This window comes from Malaclemys terrapin, chromosome 24 (genome assembly GCF_027887155.1).
Source record: "Malaclemys terrapin pileata isolate rMalTer1 chromosome 24, rMalTer1.hap1, whole genome shotgun sequence".
NCBI classification, from domain to species: Eukaryota; Metazoa; Chordata; order Testudines; family Emydidae; genus Malaclemys; species Malaclemys terrapin.
Genome location: NC_071528.1, coordinates 12,816,316 through 12,838,035, shown reverse-complemented (window position 1 = coordinate 12,838,035; position 21,720 = coordinate 12,816,316). Strand labels below are relative to the sequence as shown.

General features: G+C 53.8%; 1 protein-coding gene across 2 annotated transcripts in view; it reads right to left on the bottom strand.

Moving 5' to 3' along the window:
* ARHGAP45 (Rho GTPase activating protein 45) overlaps positions 1–21,720 on the bottom strand; it is a 43,880-nt gene that overhangs the window by 6,021 nt on the left and 16,139 nt on the right. For both annotated transcript variants that reach the window (XM_054013856.1, XM_054013855.1), the window contains exons 4-21: positions 17,876–17,960; positions 17,235–17,307; positions 16,459–16,516; positions 15,076–15,213; positions 14,450–14,514; positions 13,602–13,712; positions 12,305–12,385; positions 11,627–11,806; positions 10,247–10,384; positions 9,638–9,828; positions 9,040–9,191; positions 7,388–7,465; positions 6,858–6,959; positions 5,202–5,365; positions 4,360–4,548; positions 3,241–3,378; positions 593–834; positions 40–298 (exon numbers count right to left, since the gene is read on the bottom strand). In XM_054013856.1, the coding sequence (XP_053869831.1) occupies positions 40–298; positions 593–834; positions 3,241–3,378; positions 4,360–4,548; positions 5,202–5,365; positions 6,858–6,959; positions 7,388–7,465; positions 9,040–9,191; positions 9,638–9,828; positions 10,247–10,384; positions 11,627–11,806; positions 12,305–12,385; positions 13,602–13,712; positions 14,450–14,514; positions 15,076–15,213; positions 16,459–16,516; positions 17,235–17,307; positions 17,876–17,960 (2,444 nt within the window). The remainder of the gene's footprint in view (positions 1–39; positions 299–592; positions 835–3,240; positions 3,379–4,359; positions 4,549–5,201; positions 5,366–6,857; positions 6,960–7,387; positions 7,466–9,039; positions 9,192–9,637; positions 9,829–10,246; positions 10,385–11,626; positions 11,807–12,304; positions 12,386–13,601; positions 13,713–14,449; positions 14,515–15,075; positions 15,214–16,458; positions 16,517–17,234; positions 17,308–17,875; positions 17,961–21,720) is intronic.

Here is a 21,720-nt window from a genome sequence, read left to right as displayed (position 1 = left end):
CCCCATTTGACTTGGAACTCTACTCCGAGGGCTTCCCACCTGGCTAGACCGCCTGGTCCTCTCTTCGGCATCCTCAGCGTCTTTGTCAGAGCCAGCCAACAGCGGGGCCGCCTTGTTCTCGAAGATGGTTGAGTAGAAGATGATGAGGGCCTCAATGATGCGAGCCTGGTGCGGGTAATCGACCAGCGAGGACAGGGAGATGGTGGCCTCGGTGGGCCGGGGGCGCATCAGTGTTGGCCCGAAGACAATGCCCAGGTTGCTCGAGGTCATTTTGTTGTCCTGTTCTACTTCCACAATCCTGAAGGGGAGGAGAGACAGAGGGACAGATGGAACTCCTACAGCACAGGGGACGTTCTGCCTGTGGTGCAGGAATCCCACTTCTCTGAGGGAGTGACAGCGTCTGTATGGGAGGAGAGACCACCCCCTCTCTCCCGGGCTAGTGCTGAAGAGGACTCCACTGCCCTCAGACCTAGCTTCCATTTTGGGGGGAGGCTGACCTGAACCCCCACCCTCCCATTTCAAGGGGGGGGTGGCACGTGTTGCAGCATCACTAACGACCCCCCCCCCTGCAGTTCTCCTCACCCCTCCTCACCTTCTCAGGTGCTGCATGATGTACTGCAGCGTGGCCAGGTTCTCCCGGGGAAGCTCCTTCAGCAGCTCCTTCAGCTTCGTCACCAATGTCACCACTATCTTGTCAGTCTCGGCTCCCTTGTCCACCAGCTCGGGACCTCCCTTCCCAGCCTTGGTCTTGGTCTCGCCCCCACCTTGCAGGCTTTCCTTGGCCAGGCCCATGAGTTCATTGTACAGCCGGAAGGGCATGATGGGTTCTGGCAGCTTCAAGAAAGAACAGACGGGGAGATGGCTCCGTGAAGGCAAATGCACAGACTCAAAGCTCATCAGGGCCAAGGCTGTAAAGCAACTTCAGATAACAGGAGATGCCCCTAGCCTCTAGGGGTCCTCTCCTTCCTGAATCTGTTCCCAGTCCTAGCTCACTGAGCCGAGAAAACTCTTCCTTTCTACAGCAAACTTCTATGGCAAGGAAACCTCCCAGACGCTCCTGAGTTACCCACAATGCAGTGAGGGAAGGAAAGGGCATCTCTCTCTCAGCCTCCCCTGTTCGCTCAGTGATCAGAGACCCGGCTTTACCCCTGTGCCGTGTAAATTCAGCCCCATCTTGCCATTTTTTCCTGTAAACTATACACTCGTTTATCACAGAACTTTGGTTTTGCCTAGCACCTTCCCTCCCAATGCACTACAGGCCCCGAGCCCCACAGCCATGCAGGCACGTCTGGGATTGAGCAGGCAACCCACTGGGCCATGCTGAGGGGAGACTTTGGCCAAGGATGTTTCGGGGGGCTCGCTAATGGCCCCGGGGAGCAAACAGGAACTTGGTTTGCAAACTGCTCGGAATTCAGTTTCGCCGCCTTGGAGGCCGGTGGGCAGCGTCAGTGCTGTTGGCATTCAAAAGTCTGTTTCCAGGGAATCTTGATGCTTCAAACCTTCAGCAACAACCACTGAGCCGCTCCCTCTGGCGTGTCTGAATCATGACAGGGAGACTTCCTGTCTCATGAATCATGAAGACTTCCTGTCGCTTTGGCTTGGTTTTCAGGCTGCTCTAAATAGGGACTTGAAAACAGTCTAACGTTGGTCGGCATCTCTCTTTCCCCTGCTTGGCTGTCCTGCCTGTCATACAGGTGAGTCCTCAGCTGCTGTAATTCACCATAATTCCATTGCTCTCAAAGAGGCCCTGCCCACTTGGAGGCTAGGAGAGGGTCTGGCCTTCGTGTCAGGCAGTCCATAAAACCCTGCCCCTAAGGAGTTAACAGGTGCGAGTTTACCAAACCCACAGTCTGAAGTGAAAGAGACAAACTGCTTCCCCTTCAGCCTTGCAGCGTCTGTTGTTTGAGGATGTGGGTTGCCCGTTTTAAAGGGTTAGTTTCACAGGCTGGGGCCTTGGCCAAAGGAGAATTGGGGGAGTCCTCGGTCCCAACCACCTTGAAGGTCAAGGCACGAACAACAGCCACTGCACCAGACCTGGCCTTGCAGGAGGGGTGGGTGTGTCTAGGTATGTCTAATGCTGGGTTCACAGAACGAAGCTTGCAAATTACCCTTGTGCCAGCATGAGCAGTAGCCAGGCAAGAATCCCCCACCATGTGCCCCCTGCCCATCCATCCCCAACCGCATGCCTCATCTCTGACCTGGAGGGACACCCTCTAGGCGTGGGCGAAATCTGTCCCTGAAGGGGCGACTTGGTGGAGTGGCAGCTGCCGTGCAGTGTGGGCACCTGTCCACCAGGAAATGATCTCATTGCATGTAGGCTGCCAAAGAGCCACTAGAAGGAATATCTTCTGTGTGTGGTCAAGCATTCAAAAATCCTGAGTCGTCCCACCCCCAAAATAAAGCAGGATTTTTGTGTTTGTTTAGCAACTAATAGATTTGGGGGTCTTTGTAGTTGCTTTATGGTTTCAGAGCCGTTGAGTTCCGGAAGAGCTACAAACTTGCTTTTGCTTTAGATGAAAGTTGAGATTTTGGGGGAACTCCTTTCTTTCAGGAGTTGGGACTTGAAGAAAAAAACACCAAAGAGCAAGATAAAATCCGAGACGTTGGCAACGCTGCTTTAGGTTCCTACGGGCCTGCTTTGAATTTGGATCCATGATTTCAATACCTGAGGTCTCTACCATTGGCATGGGCCAGCCAGCATATAGAGTTTAACTCTAGTTTGTGGCCAATCTCCTCCTGCCAGAGGTGTCCCAATGGCCTGTGAGGGGATGTTAGATGGGGTGGGATCTGAGTTACTACAGAGAATTCTTTCCTGGGTGTCTGGCTGGTGAGTCTTGCCCACATGCTCAGGGTTTAGCTGATCGCCATATTTGGGGTCGGGAAGGAATTTTCCTCCAGGGCAGATTGGCAGAGGCCCTGGGGGGTTTTCGCCTTCCTCTGCAGCGTAGGGACGGGTCACTTGCTGGAGGATTCTCTGCACCTTGAGGTCTTTAAAACACGATTTGAGGACGTCAATAGCTCAGACATAGGTTAGGGGTTTGTTACTGGGGTGAGTGAGATTCTGTGGCCTGCGTTGTGCAGGAGGTCAGACCAGACGATCATAATGGTCCCTTATGACCTTAAAGTCTATGAGTCTATGAGACCCAATGGGGCTGGGTATGATCCCTGAAAAGACTTCCTTTGGCGAATCTCCACCTCACGCAGTGCAGGGGGAATCCTGGCAGGTCAGGAACTTCTTACCTGTCGCAGGTAGAGTTTCAGGACATTGCTGATATCGTGAGGGGAGGCTTGGGACAGCTCCACCAGCTCCTTCCCGTTCTCAAATGCCTGGCAAAGCTTCTCCACGCGCGTCTTCACGCCGTTGACTCGATAGATGCCCTGCAAAGGGGACCATGGGGTTAAAGGGGAGACCGGGACGGGTGTTTCACCACCAGCTCGTCCAGCTCAGTGGGCTTATCGCCCCATGCCTGGTTCTGTGGTTAGAAACAACAATTCAAAAGACTGGGACTCTTCATCTTGGAAAGGAGATGACTCGGGGGCAGGGGGGGGGATAGGATAGAGGTCTGTAAAATCGTGAATGGTTTGGAGAAAGTGAATAGGGAAGTGTTATTTACCCCTTCGCATAATACACGAACCAAGGGTCACCCAATGAAATGAATAGGCAGCAGGTTTAAAACAAACAAAAGGAAGTACGTCACCCAACGCACAGGCAACCTGTGGAACTCCTTGCCAGGGGATGTTGTGAAGGCCAAAAGCATAATGGGGTTCAAAAAAGAATTAGGTAAGTTCATGGAGGATAGGTCCATCAATAGCTATTAGCCAGGATGGGCAGGGACGCTGCCCCACGCTCTGGTTGACTTTAGCCTCTGACTGTCAGAAGCTGGGAATGGACGACAGGGGATGGATTGTTTGATGATTGCCTGTTTTGCTCATTCCCTCTAAAGCACCTGGCATTGGCCACTGTCAGAAGACAGGATATTGGGCTAGGTGGACCATTGGTCTGACCCAGTATGGCTGATCTAATGTTAGTAGTAGTTAGTTATATAACAGCTATTAAACCCAAGTGCTGCTATTTGATGCCTCGGTTTCCCCATCTGTGAACCAGGAGGTGTCTTAGCCAAGGTTACAGATAATCTTGGCTCTGCTACTGCCTATAACGCAGGAGTTCCTGACTCCCAGCTCTCTAGACCGCTCTAGAAGCAGTCTGATGTTTTCACTGCGGGACCCAGAACCATGCTGGGAAAGAAGCCGGAGCTCGTGAACAAACCAGCCGTTCCTTTTCTGGGGTACAAGGGCAGGCCGAGCCACCGCAGGGAGCCCGGCATGATTGGGTCGAAGGGCAGAAAGAAGGCGCCTCACCTTGGTTTTCAGAGCCCGCTTCTCGATCTCACAGATGCACTTCTTGATAATGAAGGGAATGCCGTCCGAGCTGCTCTGGGACGCCTGTGTGAAGTCCCGGCCAAAGAGCTGCAGCTTCCCTTGAAGTTTCTTGTGGCCGCACTGGATGGCCAGGGTCTCCAGACATTTTTTGTGGCAGGCTAAATAGCACTGGAACAGACAGGAAGATGGTTGGCGGGGGAGAGAGAGAGACAACTCTACGGTGAATAAACCTTCCGCTCACAGGGACAGCCAAGCCCCTGCCTGGGAGACATCGGAGTCAACTCAGAGCAGACGCACTGCATCCCAACAGAGGTGCTTAACAGCTGTGTTGAGATGCAACAGCTGGATGGGTTGGCAATTGCCTTTCTATTGGGATGGCCCCAAAGCCATTCCGTAGCCTGAACACGTCCCAAAACACAAGGGAAACCATCTCTTCCAAAAGCAAAGGGAGGGGAGGTAGGCAGGGACTTCCCCAGCCCACCCAGCAGCGGGCCAAGGGAGCGGCTGCCCTGTGGAATAAGAGCCACTTGCACATCAGTACATGGGGGTCATAAGATTTAAGGGATTGTTGCCCCTTTTTGACCTGAGTGGCTCATCAAAGGTGTCAGGGCCCTGGGGGTGTCCCAGTTGGAAGCAGAAACGGATGGAGTCTGGTATTTCGGTGATGCCATCTTGTGTAGTTACAAGGAGGGTACAAAGTCCTGCTTCTCCGAGCGCAGGCGGCACCGTGAACAAAAGGACAGATTCTCTGCTTACAGCCCCAAGCCCTCTTGTGCCAACACCCCTCCCTTTCCCCAGGCCTGCTTCCCGTCGCTCCCTACCTCCTCGCACTCCGCTCCCTGGAAGTAAACGTAGCTGTTGCATTCCCGGCATTTCGAAGGGGTGCGAAGTTTTCTCAGCCGATGGGTCTGAGCAGCCTTGGATAAACCCACGTTTCGGAATGGGCCCGTCGGAGCCGTCATTTCAGGGGCTATCCCATTGATGCCTGGAGGCAAACCAAGAATAAATCCATCCAAAATCCACGTGACCCACGAGGAGCTGGCATAGGGTGATATCAGAGCCCAGGAGCACTTCCAACAGACCAGTCCATCAACTGGCCATGTCCACGTCTCAGGTAACCTACGGCCTAAGCTTTAGAGTCAGCTCCTCTGAGTAACATGGGTCAAATAAACCTGTTCCTCCCTCCTTTCTAAGCCCATGATCCTCCATGGGGATTTCATGGCCCTGGAGACACATGGAGAATTGCGGTTTCACCGTCCGCTGTCTAGGCAATCCTCACCCATCCTGTGCTCTCCTCCTATAGCAGGAGGTGAGAAGAAAACACCGCCAGTTTGGTTTCTAGCTGATCCTCCACTGATTTAATGCCCAGCAGCACAGACTGCGAGCTAATCTCCAGGGGAGGTTGGCCAGCGTCTCCAGAAGGTAATACGAAAGCACAGAATGCAGGGGCCATGGGAGACTTTCCGCCAGCAGCCCCTTCCCCTGCCACGCTGAATTCAATCCTCAGATAACTTGCTTGGAGCTGACATTTTTTGGGAACCTGTCTTCCTTTTCCTATTTTGATGTGAGATAACCAGCAATAAACACCCAAAGCCCCCAACTCCGAGGGGACAGTGGGTTAGAGAGTCTGGAAAACGTGCAGCAAGCCTGGGTCAGACACAGCCCAGATCACAGTTCTGAAAACACCATGGCAGCAAGCACTTAGTCACCAGCTCCCAGTCACCTTGTTTCCCTATCAACTGGAAGACTCTAGCAAATGTACGAGGAGTCCAAGTGATTTCGATTGTTATATACAAGGAAATCCTAGCTCAATGATTGATTTGTCACATGACTACTTTCAGCCAATGTGTTTCTGTTGTTTCCTTCCTTCCAGTATTGACAGGTCTAGTATTAAGTTAACCAATCAGATTGCATATGCAAATCTCAGTGACCTGACTGGCTCAAGTAATAGTTGATTTCCCCCCTTCCTCCCATGGAACTCTTGAAGTCACCTTCAGAACGTTAAAGTGCTAAGAACTCCATGGCAGTGGTGGAGCGATTTCCACTTATTGGGGACGTGTGGTACAATTCAGCTCTTAAGCTTGTCTTTTGGGGAATATCAAGATTTACAGTTTCTCGGGGGACAATGTCAGCCCTGATCTGCTGTCAGTTAGACTAATGTCACTCCATGGACTCCAATTATTCCATAATTCCTCCAGTGTCACTGGGATTAGAACCTGGCCCCTCATCTTTGCCTCGGTCAATAGCATTCAGACTATGGCAGTACCGACATCTGAATCAATTCATTCCCCGGTAACGTTACTGAATTCAACGGAGTTACCCCAGGGATGAATCTGGCCCATTGCCTTATGTTGGTGACCTCGAAGCAAACACCATCTTAATCTTGTCTTCGGACAATCTTTTCGTCGAGGGAAGTCACTATCTGCTTAATGGGTACTTAGCCACAGGCATGGTGGAACCCTTCCCCCATCACGTACTCTGTTCAAACGAGGCCGCGTTCTCATCCTTCTCATCCAGCTCTTCATTAGAGGATATGGTGCCATTGGAAGACATCCGCTGGAACTTCTGGCTAAACGTACCTATCAAAACACAGCCCACAATACAGAGCCAGATTAGTGGCGAAACAGTTTCTCTTATGAATGTGTGTGTGGCCTACAGCCAAGTCCTGCGCCTACTAGGGTAGGATGGCTTTAGAGTAGCTGTGAATTTTCCCCAGAGCTAGCACTCCCAGTCTGTCCCCTACAGCGCCTCCTCCTGGGAGGAAGTGACATAGCGGTGACATTCCCGTTCTTCTGTCATTCTACTGAGCCATCTGCTGTCAGAGGCTGGGACCAGCGTATTAGATATAATTACTTTAAACTAGAAAAATAAAGACACAAATCCCATGTTAGCTGCCATGCTCTGCTCCCAGCCTGGCCCCATTAGGAGATGTAAGGCTGGAGTAGCACAGGAGAAAGAAGCCGCCAGCCCCGCATTGTGCTGCTTCCCATGGGCCAGGATACACTACCTGAGGTTGAATCCAGGCTGCCCTCTGTTTCAATGATGGACGTTGGCCAAGACTTATGGACCTGGTGTCCCCTCCCACCTGCAGAAAGAACCACTTGACACGTTAGCTGCTGCTGCTTGCTGGGTCCCTGTGAGCAACACGGTTTAGTTTAGAACAGCCTTGATACTGGTGGGCCCTTAGGCTGCAGAAAACCCAACTGCCCGTGCTACGTTTCTTGCTTGCAGGCGGGTTAGGACCAGGGGTGAGGGCAAGAGGGCAGGCTCAGCACCCGGGTGCAGGGAGAGGGGAACCTGCAGCGGACCCACTTCCAAGCAATGGGAATTGGAAGCAGCAGCATGGACGGACTCTGAGAGGAGGCTCTTGGTGGGAAATTAGGGATGATTATAAGGCTTGGTGGGCCCAATTCTGTATGGTGCTGAGCCCCTTCATCTTCCATCAGCATGATGGCAATTGAGAGCACTCAGCACCTAGCAGGACTGGGCCTGTGATGGGGTTAACAAACCCCACACTGGAGAGCAAAGGGTTAAGGCGTTGCTCTGGGCCCAGCCAGCCCCAGCCAGCCCCGCCACCAGCGCAAGGCAGGGCTTCAAAAGGGGAGAAGAGCAGCTCTGAAGTGGGCAGGCAATGGAGGGGGGGGCAGATGGCAGCTCTGAGAGTCGAAGTATCGTCCCGGGGGCACCTTGCTGGAGGCCTCATTACACTGACCAGAGAGCAGTGACTGGGGGTGCAGGTCAGAGACTCTGCTGGTGTAGTCAGTGGGGGCTGGGGTAGGAAGTGGTCCAGGGAGGGCCAAGTGTAGCCTCCCACCATTGGGCCCTGGACTGGAGCTCGGTGGAGAGGATGGGCCCGGGCTCCCCTACCCATATCTAGCAGACAGCATCACCGAGACGCCTACTGGAGCGACCCTGATTATTCAAAGCCCCAGCCCCCAATCCCCCCAGGACAGGAGGGGAGAGCCGGAAACCTAGGCAGCACTGTGGGGCAGTGGCGCACGGTTTACAGGGCCCTCTAGTAGGAAGGGGAGGGAACTGAAGGACAGCAAAGGTCTCTGTGTTAAACACCCTCAATGGCTTTGATCTCCCCGGCCCAATAAGAAGCTGTAGCTGCCATTGTATTTAGTATCCCAAAGGACTTAGCGGAGGATGCTGGCAAAGATACAAGCACAAGAGCTCTCGGTGCTTCAGGGCACCAGCTTATGAGTGGTTGGGTAAGGAAGAACAACTGCCACCTAGTAGTACTGAAACAATCAAGTGCATCCAGGGCCTTTTCTCTAGTGCATCAGGCATGGGCTGCAATTGGAGACAGGCTAGGGGGTTAGATGGTTGGCCGGGGATGGACCAGGGATCTGTTTGGGAGGGGTAGCTGGAGGGATACTAGGCTGGATGGACCATAGGTCTGCTTGGTAAATGATGTTCACTTTAGATCCCTGATTCCATTCCTCTGCCCCACACACGGATGGGCTCCCGCAGACGAATTGTTCGCTGCAGACGGAAGAACTCACTCTGCCCGAGACCATATAGAGAATAAAGTGTGTGTGTGTGTGTGTGTGTGTGGGGAGGGGCAGCTGTTCATTAGAGGACACGGTGTCTGACCTGCGCCCCCGGACACGGTGTCTGACCTGCGCCCCCAGGCACTGCTCTCCAGGAGCTCACCTCTCCGTTCCACGTTCACGGTCCCACTTGGCTGCTCCCTCGCCGCTGCCCCTCCCTCCGAGACGCCTCCGTCCTTGGAGGACGCAGCCCCATCGACGCTACTGAAGTCACTGGCATTAAAGCTGCCTTTCCGTGGCCGGATGCAGGGGGGCCTGATGGGCAGAAGGAAGGTGAAAGGGATCATTTAAATGGGTGGAACGGAAGGGGATGTTCAGCAACGACTCACCTGCCCCTGCAGTCATCCGCTCTGGGACCGCACCTCCCTGTATCCTACGGATCCAACGACACCTTCCTCGCCAGCCCGCACCGCACCTTTGGTGAGGGGGTGGGACATACCAGCAGGTGGTGCTGGTGGGGGGGGAGGGAAGCGCTGCCTATTGGGAGCTCTCTAGCCTGTCCCCACAGCAGCTGCTGAAGGAAGCAGGCGTGCTAGCTGCGTGGGGGACTCCCAGATTTTCCCAGGCGAGCCTCTCCCAGCAGGACGCGCTGCAAGGCATGATGCAGGAGCACTGGCTTTGAGGGGAGCTCATAGCCCCTCTCCAAGGGGACGAGTTACAGGCAGCAGAGACAATTATTTTGAAAGGGGGGCCCCCCCTACCAGGCATTCTGCGACACGTAGGGTTCAAAGTCGTACTGGGTCTCGGGTTCGTCTCCCCGCTGCAGCTGCTTGACGTGGGAGGCGTACTGCTGCCCAGGGTCATACAGCTTGCTGCTCTCGCACAAGGTCTGGAAGTGGACGGGCTGGGGAGCCGTCTGGGTGTGCATGATCTGGTAGAAGGAGATCGTGGCCTGAAATAGAGAGAGAGACTCAGAGAAGGGTGCGGGGGTATGTGTGACTGTCCACGTGGTGTGTTTGGAAGGAAACCTTTGAGACCCTGCACGCTAGTGCCAGAGAGTCAGAGCTCTGGGTAAGCCATGCAGCCGGGAACCTGGGACGCTGTGTTAGACATTGCTCCCTGTGTTACATCTAGCTTTAAGTCCTGGCAGAGGTATGGGAAAGAACTTCATCTCAGGTCTACTTCTCCTCATCCTCTACTCTACCCTCATCAGAGATAGGAGCAGCCAGCCCGCCCGAGTGGGAGTGTAGGTGCTTTTGGCATAACACAGCGAGATCTGGGCTTCTCACAGCAATGGGCGCGGAAGAGGCTGAGTACGGTCCTACCCGTCTCCCGCAGGCAGCTGCCTCAAGCCAGCGAGCCCCACTCACCGATTTCATGACCTGGTCGCTCTGCTTGATCACCTCGTGGATCTGCCGCAGGACGTTCACCTTGGTGTCCTCCAGCTCCTGCTTCTGCGTGTTGGCGTCAGCGATGCAGGTCCGGTACGTGGCCATCGACTCCTCTGCCTGCAAGCACCCGAGAAAGTGTGAGGTGCTAACTGCTCAGCGGCGGGAGGGCAGGGAAGGAAGACAAACTCTCCTTTGCCCCTTGGGTGGCATTTACCCTACAGTCCCTTCTGCCCAGGCAATTCTGGTGAGCATTTAGCACTAACTGCCCTGGAGAATGAAGTCCTCAAGTCACATACCAGGTCCAGCAGCCAGGACAATGCTGGGGCAAGCACCCCCTACCGTTCCCCAGGCACTCCTGCACTCATCCTTGGCTTCTATGCTGGGACAGCTGCCAACAAGACCAGCTGGGGAAGTTCTTTCAATGCAGACACTTGTCTGCTAGGATTCGTGGGTTCCAAAGCCAGACCATTGTGATCGTCTAGGCTGATTTCCTGTGTAACACCAAGTCATAGCTTCCCTCCCAAAATAATCCCTAGAGCAGATCTGTTAGAAAAACACCCAGTCTTGATTTCAAAATTCTCAGTGATGGAGAATCCACCACGACCCTCGGTAAGTTGTTCCAATGCTTAATTATCCTAATTGTTAAAAAATTACCCCTTATTTGCAGTCTGAATTTGTCAAGCTTCAACTTCCAGCCATTGGATGATGTTATTCCTTTTTCCGCTAGATCGAAGAGCCCTGTACCAAATATTTGTTCCCCAGGAAGGTATGTATCGACTGTAACCAAATCACCCTTTAACCTTCTCTTTGTTAAAATAAATAGATTGAGCTCCTGGCGTATGTTACTATAAGGTAGGTTTTCTAATCCTTTAATCAATCTCACAACTCTTCTCTGAACCCTCTCCAATTCATCAACATCCCTCTAGAATTGTGGACACCAGAACTGGATACAGCATCTGTGTCAAGTCCCGGCAAACTCATTTCAGTGGCTGTCAGTGGCAACGCATTCCCAACACAACTGGAGCCAGTGAACTAAAACACCCCGGTACAAAAGGCAGGTGATAGCAGATTGGTTCAGTGGCACGGCTGTTCAGCCTGGTGAGAGACCCAGGTGGCCCTGGGCTGGAGCAGAGGGTTGGGATCTACCACAGGCCCTGGTTAGTGGGTGGTTCAGCATCAGTCCCTCTGGTCAGGTGTGGAGCAGCAGCACTGGTAGGCTGGGATGTGCTTCTCGCTGAAAGGATGGTTTGGGGATGGACAGTGTTTGGGACACAAAAGGCTCTGATGGTGTGGGGTGGGCTCCCTGCCCACTCAACATCCCAAACAGTGATGTTCTCCTGGCATCTCCCTGACCCTCACCTTATTCCTGGCCTCCTCCTCCAGCCGCCTCTTCTTGTCCAGGGTCTTGGTGGTGGTGTTGCTGCTGGTGCTCTGCAGTTCCTCTTCAGCCTTCCCTGTCACATACTTGGCCTTCTCGTGCTCCTCACAGCGCTGCATGTACATCTGCTTGGCCTTGCGCAGGTTGGTCTCAGCCTCTTGCTGCCAGACAAAAAATTGGGCCCTTGATCCAAGGTGACTGGTCTAGGGAAAAGTCGGTCTGTCCGAGGAGAATGTTATCCTCCCCCTCCCTGGCCCTGGGGTTCTCTCCTCACTGGCCTGAAAGATTCTCCACTGCAGGATTACAGTATGAGGCTGAGTACTAACCAACTCTGCACATGTATGGCTAGGAATGAGCATGGAGGGGAGGAAACAGACTGTAAGCTCTTTGGGGCAGAAGCTGTCTGTTATGCGTATGTACAGCGTCTAGCACGGTAGGGATCAGATCTAGAATTAGGGCCCCGTGGCACTCCTGCAGGATAAATAATAAGGAAACAGTTCTGGGCTCTTATAGTGAAACTGACATGGGGGTTGGAAGAGCAAAGCTTTCCTGCCCGCTCGGAGCACTGGGATAGTGCACATTTCTCGGGGCCTTTCCCGCACAGCCAGGATACGATCACGGCACAGCCCCATGGCACGCTGCCGCTCTTCGTTACCTACCAGCTTCCTCTGGGCCCGGTGCCACTGCTCCTTAATCTCCTTCCTCCGCTTTTCATGTTCAAGGCGTCTCATTCCCAGTGGCTGGAATAGGAGCGGGGGGGGGGGGGGGGGGGGACGACAGAAGGGGGCGGAGTCAGGGGCAGCACAGCTCAGCCTTTATGACCTGTGCTACTCTCTGTGCCGATGTGCTATGCCCTGCTCGGGTCCTCCAAATGCACCAGATTCCTTTACAGTGGATTGTAGTGCTCATAAACCTTGCCAGCACCAGACAAAGCCAGCCATAGCACGGGCAACTCTCCCAGGTGACTTGACTCATTCCTGGCCTGCCTTGCCTACCCACCGTTCCTGTTCTGGGCTTCTAGGAAGCAGAATCTGCAGTGTGGTGCAAAGGCTAAGTCACTGGGCTAGGGCATCAAGAGATGTGGGTTTTATTCCTGGCTCAGCCCCTAGCTTGCTGTGTGGTATTAAGGAGTCACATGCCTCAGTTTCCCCCATCTGTAAAGTGGGGATGCCGATACATACTTTCCTTTGTTAGGGGCTTTGCAATCTACAAATGAGAAGTACTATTTAAGAGTTGTTATCACTGATTAGGCTGAACTAAAGGCAGTTCTGTGTTGTGGACAAACACCTAGAAATTAGGTGGATGCTGTCACATTCACTTTCATTTTCGGCTGACATAAGCAAACCGAGCTCTCTGGCGGTGAAAGGATCATGCGTTACCCTACTGTCCTGAGCACGCAGACCGGACCTAGCAGCTTTCTGCTAGTGACCAGCACGTGTAACTTTGTCCATGCCGGGAAAAATACACAGGCCCTGAGAGGTCTAATCTGAGCTGGAGAATGGCAAAAATGAATGGTTTGGTTTTGCTGAACGTAGGGATGGTTGTGAGACCCTTTGTCCAAACACCCCAAAGCCCAGGAGTTTGGATACATGATTCTGATTCTGGCACATCTCCAGTTTGGAGCAGTAACAGGGGGGACGCCGGTAAATATCAAACCCAGCCCCTGCCTTAGTTGAGTGAAAGGGAACTCTGAAGATCTGTGCCCGAAAGAGAAACCCTATGGTACAAAGACAACACAGCACTTCTACCGCTGCAAAGTCTCTAGTGGGAAGGGGTTATTCTCAGGTGCCATTTCCGGTAGGAGAGGGCACTTCCTGTTTCAAAGCCGGGAACTCAGGGGCACCAGGTGTTCGCTGCAGATCAAACAGCAAACGGGAAAGCAGATGCAGGGGATCTCTCCAGCCATTTGCACCAAGGCATCCCGTGCAGCTGTGTGGGTGTGGGCATCTCTCCTACCTGCAGGAAGGTATGGTTCTGCAAGGTGGCAGCGGTTTGCAGGACTGTAGCGCCGTACTCCATGTCCTGCTCCAGAGCCAGCGAGTAGATCGACAGGAACGGCATGTGCGGCTGGAAAATGACAACAGCCCCCAGAGCGTCACTGCCACAGCAAGAAACCAGGCTGAGCACATGACAGAGAAATGGTCATAGCCGTGGGGCAGGGGGTGGAGGAGGGTGAGAGGCCCATAGCTAGCTTTTACACATTGATGCATCATGTACTGTTAGCACGGTGCAAAGGGGAAGAAGGGGAAATGTCAGAGGTTCTGTTGAGCTTGAAGTGTGTAACCTCATCCCCAGCAGCTCTCAAACCAGAGGGCCTGTAAAACTCTGCGATATGACTTTATACCATAACCGCTTCCTCCTGGGATTTCTTCTAGCCTGGCTGGTGGATAGCTCACTCTCACCCAAACAGGTCGTATTGTTATGCGACTCAGAGCCCAGGTTCAAGTTGAAGTGATGGTCGTTACTTGGACCTGGGGTGGGGGAATTGGGCCCCTGGATTTTACACGAGGGAGCAGAGAGCGTCCCACCTAGAAGTTTAGGCGTGAGATTTTCAGAAGTGCTTAGCACTGGCCTTTGAATTCAGTTCTCCACTGACTGCAGTCGGATCCGCATTAGGCAGTGCAGCTTGCTTCTGAAAAATGACACCCTAGAATTGCACAGCTAAACCTTTGGGGCTATAGAACTGCAGTGTTTCTCTCATGAGGAGGGAGGTTTCCAGTGCTTGCTCCTGGTGTAAGTAAGGCCCAGACATATGCCGGAGGACCAGACACAAGGGGTGTGCTTACATAGGAGCTCTGACCTACCTCCTGAGTGATCGTTTGCTTGCAGCTGTTCACCATCTTCTGCAGCCCTTTGGCAAATTCCATCTCTGCAAGGGAAAGGAAGGAAGTGAAGATGGACTTAGAAGGCCTTGCCCTGCTGATTTTGTGTTTCATTTGGGGGGGTATCAGTCATTTCAGCACTGAATATAAATTAAAGAATGCCAGTGCTGCAGATAGTGTAGGTCCTATACAAACACACACACACACCCATCCCTTCGCCTTTTTCTATCAAGGTAGTAATTCTTCACATGCACATAGATTTACTTCATCCATAGATCTGAAAGTGCTTTACATAGGAAGGCAGGTAACATTTTATAGCGGGCCCAACCGAGGCAAAGAGACTTGCCCAAGATCATTCAGAATCAGTGGCAAAGTCTGGAATGGAATTCAAGTCCCGACTCCCAGGCCCGGGCTCGGTCCATTCGGCCGTAAATGACTCTCTCACTCCCCGACCCATTTCTGGATCAAGGAGTCCCTTCAACCTCCAGCCCATAATAAATACTACGAGAATGTGAGCTGGGAATGGCACTGTGGCCCATTACGATGCCACCTTCAGGAATTCAGCATCTCGGGAAGCAGACCCTGCCCTCCGTCCTCTTGCCACTCACCCAGAGTGGTCCTCTTCTCCAGGTAGTAGAAAAGGTCCTTCATGTATTTGGAGATGTTTTTGGCATACTGGAGGGCAGCTTCCACTCCGCCCTCACACCGCTGGAGCATGATGTCCACCTCTTCTGCAGACAGACGGACTGTGACAGGGGGACATGGAGAAAGATGGGAGAGGAGGAGATACAGAATGAGCCAGGCACTTAAACTACTGCCAAGCACTCTCATCCACTGACTTACACACCCAAATTGTCTTGGGGTTTCCAGGAGTCCTGCAGGGATCAAAGAGGGAGAGCTCCACCGTGGACTGGAACCAAGGAGCAGAACTGACCTCCTGAGCTGCTGCAGGCTTCCCCCACGCCACCCTCCCCCACGGCAGCAGACACAGACTTCTTGAGCTTTCATTTAAAGCCTTTCATGACCCTGCCCCACCCTACTAAGCCGCTCTCCTGTCTCATGATGCCTGTTGCCTGCCAACGATGCCGGCTTCCGTTGCCTGTTTGTCTGCTGCTTCCACTTGCCAAAGCCGTCCCATGAAGTGCTCTCCCCAAACGAGCCTGTCAAGCCATTACCTGGCTCTCCGAACCCCTTTCCAAAGCCCACTTGTGCTGCCATGCCGGGATTGAACTTCCAGCTGATCATGGCCAGGCAGCAGGCGTAGTAAGGGTTATATGTTTCTAGCATTCATAAGCAAGTTGGCGTGATCTCTGCAAATTGCACACGTCGTCAACCGATGGAAAGGTGGGTTCTTGGTACTTCTGCTCTTTTCGGCCCCGCTCCACTCCCTCGGTCACACCAGCTCGTGTTGTCTGGTCTGGTCTGTAAGCTCAGGGAGCATGTTCATGCAGGGCCTCACGGAATGGTTGGGGCCACTGGGTGTATTGTAGCAGTAGTGAAAACGAGGAGGACCCCTCGTCTCTCGTCTCGGAGGAGACGGTGGCTGGATGGACATTGCATTCACTGGACAGTTTGCAGGAACTCTGCCTGCCTGAACTTGCCCACCACCTGCTGGCTCCGAGACTCAGCTGCACACTTCATGGCAGTGTTCGTTACCAGCCCCTGTGTGCCCTTGGCTGTCCGGTGGGCCTGGAGAATGCAGATTTAACTGCTTTGGTGCTGCCTAAGGTGCCGGGTTCAGGGGGCAAGAATACACCTGCAGTGAAGCCTTGTGTCCTTGTCACTTGCACCCCGCGATCCTGTGGAACGCTGGCTTTCAGCACCACTGCAAGCCAGGGAATTGCACTTGCACATTTCTCCCTGAACCTCAGTAATGGAGAGGGAACGCCATGTCCTCTGAGCCACCCTGCCCGTCCTGCTGCCCAGATTTCCCTGCCTGCAGCAGGATTTATTCTGCACCCAGCCATTGGAGATGATGAAACATCACTCACCTGAATCAAAGCTTTCCATGCCGGTTGGCATGCCGTCTCCGTAGAGGTTCTCCATAGACTGTGCGGGTGGGGAGGCAAAAGAACTCGTTAGAGAGTGAGAAGTAGGTGCAACGGGTGAACACGGGAGCAGGCTGCCAGGGGTTTTTTTCAGAAGCCAGGAGATGGATAGAGAAACCTGGGGCTGCTGGCCATTCTCTATGTTCACTGAGGCCCAGAATAAGGAGCAAACTCTTTTGATCTGTCAAGTGCAGCCTTGGGGTCCTACCCGAAGGCCCTCTGGGGACACGGGAGTATCTGTGGTTAAGTGACCTGCTCAAGGTCACACATCAAATCAGCAGCGGAGCCAAGAATAGACACCAAGAGCCCTGATTCTCAGTCTTCCACTCTTTGGTCTACAAGATCATCCTGTGACCTAGCTGAGGTCCTTCTCAGGGGCCCGTCACCTCTCTAGCTAAGCACCAGGTGCTCTTTTGATCTCTCCTTGTCCGCGTGAATAGCAGTAGATGCAGGACTAAGCAGACAAGGCCTGTGTGATGTTCCCCCCACAGCTCTGTCCGTGCCCTCTAGGCTAAGCTGGGCAGCTGGCTTAGTTGCCTCTAAATTGTTCTTGAGCAGAGACTGTGTGTAGCTGCTTCTCCTGGTGCCAAGCAGGGCCTGTTCAGGGCTTCTGAACGGCGGTGTACCAGCAGTAAAAGCAAACCCCAGCGATACCCCCCCTCGGTCCACTTAGGAGCAGGCTGACCCAGATCTGCATGAACGAAGCTGGTGTCACTCACCTGATTCTGGTCGCTGGGAGGTATCGAGAGGAGGGTGCTGCTGTCCACCTCTCCCATGAGGAATTCAGACACGCTGGAAGAAGGGGCAGGAGGACATGGCTGGTCAGCACGGTTAGAGTTATAAACTGGAGAGCAGCACATAGGAGCTTCCACACCACTTCAGAGTGCAGGTCCCTGGAAACTGCCAGGGGCCAGGCCCCAGGGCCTGATCCATCTCAGTGGGAGTCTTCCTATTGCCGTCAGTGGGGATTGGCTCAGCCCCCAAATGATTTAGCCCCAACAGTTTAGATGAAGGTGAAGCGATGTCAGGAGGAGACCGGGGGATCTTAATATCCCTGCCCCAGTGGTTGTCTGAACCAGACCTCCTGGGGTCAATAGCAACGTGGGTGTAACTGATGTAAGTGATAGAAGGAACAGACCAGGACATCCAGCCAGGGGGCACCCAGGAACTTGTGACGCCGCAGGGAGTGGGGGATGGGTTGCACGCCCAAAACTTGGTCTTTCACCATTGCCGGCAGAAAGCTGCCCCTTGGCAAGGTGTGAGTGTGCAAAGTGACAGGGCGGGGCAGCATGTTGGGGACAGTCGAGGTGGCAGGGGAGGGGCACGTCCTCCAGACCGCCGCTGGCTGAGGTTCGCTTACGTGCTACTGAAGGAGACTGCGATGGTCTCCAGAGCCTTCTCGAACTCCCGCTTGTCCGTCTCATTGTTGGACTCGTAGTGGAAACCTGGAAATGAAAGAGAAGCAAAAGCCCTTTTGTGACGGACACCCACTTGCCAGTGGTGGTCCCAGACCTGCTCCGACATAGGGAGAGAGGGGTGAGCCTTGCAGCCCATCCACGAAGTCTCTGCTCTCAGGCTCAGCTGTCCCCTTAGACAGTTCTCATGTACCTCTTCCCTGGGTGCGTCTACACTGCAAAAAAACCTCCCAGCAGCAAGTCTCAGAACCCAATTCAGTGGACTCAGGTTCCTGCTATGGGGCTAAAAATACCAGTGTAGACATCCCCACTCGGGCTGAGACCCTTCCCCCCTCTCTAGGTTTCAAAAAGCAAAAGCCCAAGCAGGAATGTCTACACTACTATCTTTGGCCCCACAGCACACGTCCCGCGAGCCCGAGACAGTTGACCCGGGATGTGAGACTGGCTGCTGCAGGTTTGTTCGCAGTGTAGACGTACCCTAGGTGCCCCCAACAAAACAGTCTTGGATCGATGAATCCAGCTTCTCTATGCTAATTGCCACAGTACGTTTCTAAGGCACTAACAGGGCAGCTTTTGAAACAGACCTAGAGACCCTGGGGGCAGAGCCCTGCAATACATATAATCATATTTGTTAGAGGTGGAAAAGGCCTGCCTAGGTTTCATCTGGGCCAGCACCCTGGAGAGGGTTAGTTCTGGATTGTTCCCATGGAATATTCCCCAGGGCTTTGTCCAGTCCAGTGATGGGGCTTTTACCACTTCTCCTGGGAGGTTGTTCCCTGTTCAGCATTAGCAAAAGTTTCCTCCTACTTGGTCTGTATTTCCCCTAAGGACAATTGCATATCATCACTCCCAGCTACCCCCAGGCCGCCATAAGAGATCAGATGAATCTGTGTTACTGCTGTGCATTTCCTGCCCTCCGGCTTCAGAGCCTTCTGCTTTGAGATGAAAAAGGCTGATCAAAGAACCCCTCGAATCCCAGACTGAGAGAGAGCAGCTGCAGAGCTGCCAGGTGGAGGGGTCACCCCGGCAGAGTGAGCCGTGCGTCACCCCAAGCTCTGAATGCTCCAGATCCCAAAGAAAAGGAGAATTTTATTCCCATCTAGTTCAAGTCCAGGGATTCTGAATAGGTCAGATGCAGAACCATTCTGGGTCTGCTCCTGCATGAATCTAGTGTAGAATCGCTAGAGGTTTTAGCATGAAATGGTAAAAAGAGAATGGGCCCAATTCTGTATTCCCTGCACCCTGGGCTCGGTTCTCCATTGCCCTACCCCAGTGCAGTCCTTTTCCCCAATGCAAACGTTCATTCTGATTAGGTTGCATATTACACCCATGGGCCACTTGTGCAAATGCCGGCACAAGGTGCTGGGCAATGCAAAATTAAAGCCTCTCCCAGAGTAAAAGACCAGAATCCGGCTCACAACCTCGTCGCTCATCAAAGTCAACTCGCTGCCTGGCTCAGAGGAACCCCCCATTTTTAAACATGCCTCACACCAGCGCTTGCCACAACTGCTGTGCCACACAGCCTGGCCCACGCCGAGGCCCTGACAGGCGATCACTGAGCAAACGGATCAGCAGATCTCGTTCCACCCTGCTATGAAGGAACTTCCTGTCCCTTGTGGTTACCGTTTGGTGTCCAGGAAATGAAGGCAGTGACGCAAAATGTTGTGCTCTGTGTGCGGTTAAGCCCGCCGTCCCTTCCCCCACTGCTGTTGTAACACTGCGCTCTCGAAAGGCTTTGCGCTGGCACGCTTGGCAGAATCACGTCTCAGAAACATGCGGGACTGCCAGGGACTAGGGAGATAGTGGCCAATGATGATTAGGGTTTAAGATTTTTATTGCAGTAACGCCTAACGGCCCACTCCCGAATCTGAGCTCCATTGTACTAGGAACGCCACGCCTTGTAATTAACAGACTGCCCCTGCCTCAAAGTCCTAGCAGTCTAGGCCAGGGGCGGGCAAACTTTTTGGCCCGAAGGCCACATCGGGGTCCAAAACTGTATGGAGGGCCGGATAGGGAAGGCTGTGCCTCCCCAAACAGCCTGGCCCCGGCTCCCTATCTGCCCCCTGACTGCCCCCCTCAGAACTCCCAACCCATCCAACCCCCCTGCTCCTTGTCCTCTGACTCCCCCCCGGGACTCCCTGCCCCTAACCGCACCCCGGAACCCCACCACCTATCCAACCCCCCCGCTCCCTGTCCCCTGACTGTCCCGACCCCTATCCACACCCCTGCCTCCTGACAGGCTCCCCGGGACTCCCACGCCTATCCAAACCCCCTGTTCCCCATCCCCTGACCGCCCCCCCCAGAACCTCTGCCCCATCCGCCCCCTTACCATGCCGCTCAGAGCAGCATGTCTGGCACCCGCGCCGCCCGTCCGGAGCCAGCCCCACCACCGCGCTGCCCATCAAGAGCTCGCAGCCCCACTGCCCAGAAAGCTGGCAGCATGGCGAGCTGAGGCTGCAGGGGAGGGGCCGGGGTAGCCTCCCCAGCCAGGAGCTCAAGGGCCGGGCAGGATGGTCCTGCAGGCTGGATGTGGCCCACGGGCCGTAGTTTGCCCACCTCTAAGGATCTAAGGCCTGGATCCAAAGACTCTCACTGACCTCTGTGGGGTTTGGATCAGCCCTAAGAACCCCTCATGTCAGCTGAACAGACATTTTCTCTCCTGCTTGCTGGAAAATAGGCCAGCTTGTGCATACGTTTTTCAGCCTGCAGCCCCCGTTTTGCAGACACACGTTGGCATCATCAGGGACAAGCGAGTCCTGATGTTCGGTATTTAGAAATCTTCCTGGATCACCGCCACAGTTGTGTAGAGACGCCCCCAAATACCAGCCCTTTGCACCGGCAATTAGCAGAGGGGGCACAATAGTGCCCGCGAATCTGCAGGCCATTTTTTGAAAATCAGGCCCCTCAAACAACATTGACAAGAATAACAGCACAGCTGGGAACTGCTTTCTCGGGGTCCCACCCCTCGGAATCCCAGGCGTGCATTTCCACCCATGTCAATTGCACGTTTTTCTAAATGGCTCTGAAGAAGGAATTGCCTGTTCTCCTATGACTTGGGCTCAGATCAACATGCGAGATCACTTTAAGAGCCGATTCATTCATTGCCTTAGCTGCGTGAACAGTCCATGTCAGCTTTGGAAAGGCACAAACGGGAACTAGGCCCCAAACCCCCAGCGACGTTCCAGGGGGCTTCAAAATAATAATCAAAAATAGGGGCTGGGCCCCAGGCTGCAATCTGTGCCTTGGCTCATCTCTTTGAATAGGCAGGGGGCCTGATTCTGATCTCACTTCTTATTATGTCCATTGCTGTAGCAGCTTGGAGCCCGAGTGACGGACCAGGACCCAGTTGTGCTGGGCGCTGTACAAGCGCCGAACAGAGAGCTTACACTCCCACCGGCTTTACGTGAGGAACGTCATTCAGTTCAACAGCGCGGCTCTCGAGCCACACCAAGGTAAGCGAGAGGACAATCAGGCCTCTGCAGGGCTCTCTGAGTGCCCCGTGCTTAGTATTGATTGGGGCGGGCTCTGAACGAACCCCCTGGATCCAAACATCCCCAGGCTCTGGGAAAGTTGATACGCAGAGCCCAGCGTTGTACCGTGGGATCATTGTGGGGGTCTGACTCTCCACTGCCTGGGGATGCCGTTTACATGGGCGTGAGGTCAGAGGCCAGCAGGCGAGAGTGGAGAATTCTGACCTGGTGGCGTTTCACTCCCGCTTCGCCTAGGTGTACATGACGACACAAGGCGCAGGGCAGTGGAGAATCGGGTCCTATGGCTGACGCCCTCTTTT